The following is a 5,330-nucleotide window of genomic DNA, read 5'->3' as shown; positions in this document are numbered from 1 at the left end:
GGGTTGAGGTCCACTCAGCCTTCCATCCATCCATGGTCAGTAAAATGAGTACCCGGCACATGCTGGGGGGTAAAGAAAGGCCGGGGAAGAAACTGGCAATCCCACCCCATATATACGGTCTGCCTAGTAAACATCACAAGACATCACCCTAAGAATCGGAAACAACTCACACTATAACTATAAGTGCAGGGACACCTCTACTTTTTCAGCTTCTAATTCACTTCCTCTCTAGCCTGGAAGAATTTGGTAACATGTGCCTCTGAGAATATGTTGAGTGGTGGTTCAATCAAAGATTCATGCTGACTATAGTACACAGCCACTCACGTGGTTGTATTTAGTATTAGTATTAGTATTGCTCACCTTTTAACCAAAGGTCTCATGGCTGGTAACAACTGTTTTAAAATACAGCATTAATAAAGTTAAAAACACCTAAAATCATAATGTGATGTGTCCTTAACCTATACATCTCAGGTGTCAAACGTCAGTGTAAAGAGCTGCATCTTCAGCATTTGCCAAAGACTGTACAGTACAGTTATCAGAAACACAACTGTTCCACAACTTAGAGGATGCAACAGAGAATGTCCTCTAATGGGCCACCACCACACTGAGCTTCTGAGGGTGGTGGAACTACCAAAAGGGCCTCATCTGCTGAACTCAACAGCCGAGAGTGTCTGTAGGAAAGGAGGAGGCTTTCCAGATATTTTGGACATTTAGGGCTTTGAAAAGTAAGGTGAGCACCTTGAATTTGGCCTGGAAACAAACTGTTGACCAATGCAGCTATTTAAATGGGGATTTTAAAGGAACCCCTAGCCAGTAAACTGGCTGCTGCATTTTGGACCAGTTGAAATTTCTGAGTCATCTTCAAGGGTAGTCCCATGTAGAGCACACTGAAATAATCCAATCTGAAAGTAATTTCTTTGCAAAAAGGACTGAAGCTGTCAAACCACCTAGAGCTGAAAAAAGGCATTCCCAGCCACTGAACCACCTGTCTCCAGTGACAATGTTGGATCCAGCAGTACCCCCAAGCTGTGGACCTACCACTTCCAGGGGAGACCAATGTCAGGGAATTTATGACAGGTTCTGTTTTGTGGGAGACTCAATGAAGAAAACAAAGCCTATTTTAAGGTTGTTTATTCAGTGGAGTACTTCACTGGAGTAGAGATCACACCCTAACTGACGCCCAGCCATTAAGTCCAGACTCTTATTGCCCTTCATACGACATAGCCCTAGAAATAGCAAGACAGCCAATCAGATACAGCCACCACCTCAGACCATACAAGTGAATACATCAGCTCTTTCAGGTAAACATTGTAAACTGCAACTTTTTACACATTCTCTGTCCTTCAAAATGGCCACTGCCAGAGATTACAGCAGCATAGAGTGAATGTCTGCCTCGACTTTGCTCTAATGGCAGCATAGGCCACATCACTAACCCCACTCATAATAGGATGTCTCCCCACCTCCTGATCATGAAAATTCTGGACACATGACACCTCTATCTTTTCAGGATTTATCCTCAATTTATTGCTCCAGTTCAGACCATCACCATCTCCAAACACCAGTTCAACACCTCAACAGCCTCCTTTGATTCAGATTGAATTGAAAAGCAGAGCTGAGTGTCATCTGCATATTGATTGCACCTCACTCCATATCTCCTTATGACAGCGCCCTGTGGCTTCAGATAAATGTTAAATAGCATGGGGAACAAGATGGAACCCCGTGGAACCAAACAGGATAGTTCCCACAGTGTGGAAAAATAGCCTTTCATAAATACTTTTTGGAAGTGGTTCTGGAGGTATGAACAGAACCATTGAAACACAGTGACCCTAACTTCTCCTCTCTGGGATGCTCCAGAAGGATACCATGGTCAACAACATCAAAAACAGCTGAGAGATCAAGGAGCCCAAGCAGGGTCACAGTGCTCCTTATTATCAATGCAATACCTTGGCACAATCTTTAACCAAAATGGAGACAACAGTCAAGAAATCAGAATAAGGCTAGGTCTGAGGAGGGCAGCTATGATAGGTCTAGAAAAGGTCCTCAAATGCAAAGATTTGAATGCAAAGATTTGAACACCTAAAATCAAAATAATTCAGACCATGGTATTCCCAATCTCTATGTATGGATGTGAAAGTTGGACAGTGAAAAAAGCGGACAAGGGAAAAATCAACTCATTTGAAATGTGGTGTTGGAGGAGAGCTTTGTGGGTACCATGGGGTGTGAAAAAGAGAAATAACTGTGTGTTAGATCAAACTAAACCAGAATATCAGTAGAAGCTGAAATTATGAAACTGAGGTGATCATACTTTGGACACATAATGAGAAGACATGATTCACTAGAAAAGACAATAATGCTGGGGAAAACAGAGGGGAGTAGAAAAAGAGGAAGGCCAAACAAGAGACAGGTTGATTCCAAAAATGAAACCACAGACCTGAACTTATAAAATCTGAACAGGGTGGTTTGTAACAGAAGCTATTGGAGGTTGCTAATTCATAGGGTCACCATAAGTCGTAATTGACTTGAAGACACATAACAACACCCACACAGTCTATCCCTTAAAGGCAGCTGTAAGAAGTCATATATGTGAATTTCCATTTTTTATATCCATTATACAAGAAAGAAACAATTTTAAAAAGAGGGTGAAGATAAATAAAGACGGAGAAAAAAGTGGAGGTGGCAGTGGGCAATCTGTATGACACAATTACAAATATTGAAATAGTACTATTACAAGGTAAAACATTGCAGGACCAAACATTCATATGCAGAACAGGACAAAATCCTTTTTTCAAACAACTCTAGGTATTGTTTTAGAGGAATCTGCAAAATTTAAGAATTTCCACAAAGCAGTCTTGATTTCTTTGTTTCTCATGCAGTAGATAAATGGGTTCAGTGTGGGAGGAATTATGGTATATATCACAGCAAAAGATATATCTAGATCAGAAGGTACATCATTGAAAGCCCTTGCATAGGCAAATAGTCCACTAAATATGAGCAGCAAGACAACAGTGAGGTGAGGAAGGCAAGTGGAGAGGGCTTTTTTCTTGCCATGAACAGAAGGAATTCTGAGCACTGCAGAAAATATCTGCATGTATGTTATTATGATGAAAATGAAGCATCCTAGTCCCATAAAAATTCCTAGAACAATAAGCCCAATTTCAACTAAGTAAAAGTCAGAGCAGGAGAGCTTCAATAACTTTGGGATTTCACAGAAGAACTGGCTGACAACATTAGAACAGAATGTGTTTGCAAAAGTGCCACAAGTGTGTAACATGGCATAAAGAAGACTAGTAAACCACACAATGGCTGCCATCTGAAGGCAGGCTCCTTTATGCAGAATTGTCTCATATTGTAATGGGTTGCAGATGGCAACATAGCGGTCATGTGCCATTACGGTTAGAAGGGAAAGATCTGATGCTCCAAAAAAGAAATAAAAGAAAACTTGAGCTGCACATCCAGAATAAGAAATTGACCAATTGTTCATAATGGAATTGGTCATAGATTTGGGTATGATGACAGAAACAATACCTAAGTCCATCAGGGCCAGGTTTGTTAGGAAAAAGTACATTGGTTTATGAAGGTGATGGTCAAGGGCTACTGCAGCAATGATGAGAAGATTCCCAGTCATGGCTGTCAAGTACAGTGCTAGAAACAAAAAGACATATAAGATCTGTAGTTCTCGTACTTCTGAGAATTCCCATAGCAGAAATGTAGACACAGAAGAAGAATTGCTCATTTTGTCTTCAGTACTTGCATGCAGTCTGTAGAAGAAAGAAGCCAGGACGTGTTAAACTACTCATATTTTTATTAGTTAATTTAAACAGGATTCATTAATTATAACTATGAAATCCACCAGATATTCCTTGACTAAACCAATAGATGGCAAACAATTGTGATTAGCAAAGATGCTGTAATAATCAAATTTGTAAGTTGAAAATGGTATATGTATTGTTATCAAATTATCAAGAGTGCTGATGTCAATATAACAAATATTAATGTTTTTGTAATACAAAGTAAGATTGATTATGTTAACATGTTTTCTATTCCTGCATACTCTGCTTCATGGATAGCAAACTCCGGATGCTTTTAGACTGAAACTCCCATCAGCTGCAGCCAGGATGATCACAGTTGGCAGAGACTGTAACTGAAGATCATCTGGAGAAAATGACATTGACCACACTTTGTCTACATGATTTCGGCAGGGGGAAATAGGATTTCATAGTTAACATGCTAATAGACATATGAGGTGGTCAACTGACCATTTTCTTTATTTCCTTTACTTGGAAAGGGAGCTCCCATCGATGTCACTTGGAAATAAATTTCAAATAGAAACTGCAGCTACATAGCTGTAGTTTCAAGCAGAACTGGCAACTTAAAGATATGTTTTGTCTCTACTACCTAATGGAGTACCTGACTGGGCCAAATTACTGATTAAACTCCTGTCACAAGTCATTCTATAGAAATCAGATTTCATAGAAAGTAGTGGCGCCTTTAATGCAATTAGTCAGTAGTGCTGATGATCAATAAGCTTTATTAAAAGATATATCTATTACAGAAAAGGATGCCAGAGCAAATATCTTTCAAGGTCAGACATACCTTCTCAGTATGGGAACTATCCCCATGGATGGGTCCCAGAGAAGCAATCCCACAGAATCCCCGAGAAAATTTCAATGGTTTGACACATATCCTAGTTGACTTCCCCAAAACTGACTTCCATGTTTTATGCTAGCATGTGCTAAAGGGGCCTGGTTTTTTTCTATGGCATGCACGTGTAATTTGATTTTGTGTTAGATGCACCAGCTAAAATGGGGACTCCTAGGGACTTTTTTTTACCAGTGATGTGCACAGCTCCCCCATCTGCCATGTGGCCCTGATCTGTTGGCCCAGGTTGGGCCAGTCTTTTGTCTCCACCTTGGTCCATCCTCAAAGAAATTCAGGAGGTGGCTCTAAGTGTTTTTTAAAATCTTATTTGATGCATGTGGTCAGCAGATGTCAGAGGAAGGGTGGGATGTTTTGTCTCCTCCCCCCCCCCAATGAGAGCAGAAAGATTCATCATGTGCGGTGCTACTAGTTTGTGATTTGGTTGACAAGAAAATGATGATGTGCGATGGACATGAACAATCTGATAACTACAACATAAAGTGCATATTTGCATGTCAGAATTCACCCAATAGCTCTAAAACAATACTAGTCTATATGAAGGCAGTTCAAAGAAAGATGGAAACCTACCTTGTACATGCCACTGGTCCAACTAGCTTAATAATACCTAAACTGGCTGGGCATTTTTTTCAGGGTTTCAGGCAGAAGTCTTTCCCAGTACTACCTGGAGACTC

The 5,330-nt window shown here is 40.3% G+C and overlaps 1 protein-coding gene across 1 annotated transcript; it reads right to left on the bottom strand.

Moving 5' to 3' along the window:
• Window positions 1-2,785: 2,785 nt before the first annotated feature.
• On the bottom strand, window positions 2,786-3,733 carry LOC133367268 (olfactory receptor 14A16-like). Its single transcript, XM_061591309.1, has one exon. The coding sequence runs from the start codon at window positions 3,731-3,733 to the stop codon at window positions 2,786-2,788; it is 948 nt and encodes a 315-aa protein (XP_061447293.1).
• Window positions 3,734-5,330: the final 1,597 nt, after the last annotated feature.

The sequence above is a fragment of the Rhineura floridana genome, chromosome 11 (genome assembly GCF_030035675.1).
Source record: "Rhineura floridana isolate rRhiFlo1 chromosome 11, rRhiFlo1.hap2, whole genome shotgun sequence".
In the NCBI taxonomy this organism is placed as follows: Eukaryota; Metazoa; Chordata; class Lepidosauria; order Squamata; family Rhineuridae; genus Rhineura; species Rhineura floridana.
The sequence above is the reverse complement of the archived record's forward strand: the minus strand, read 5'-3'. Positions and strand labels throughout refer to the sequence as shown.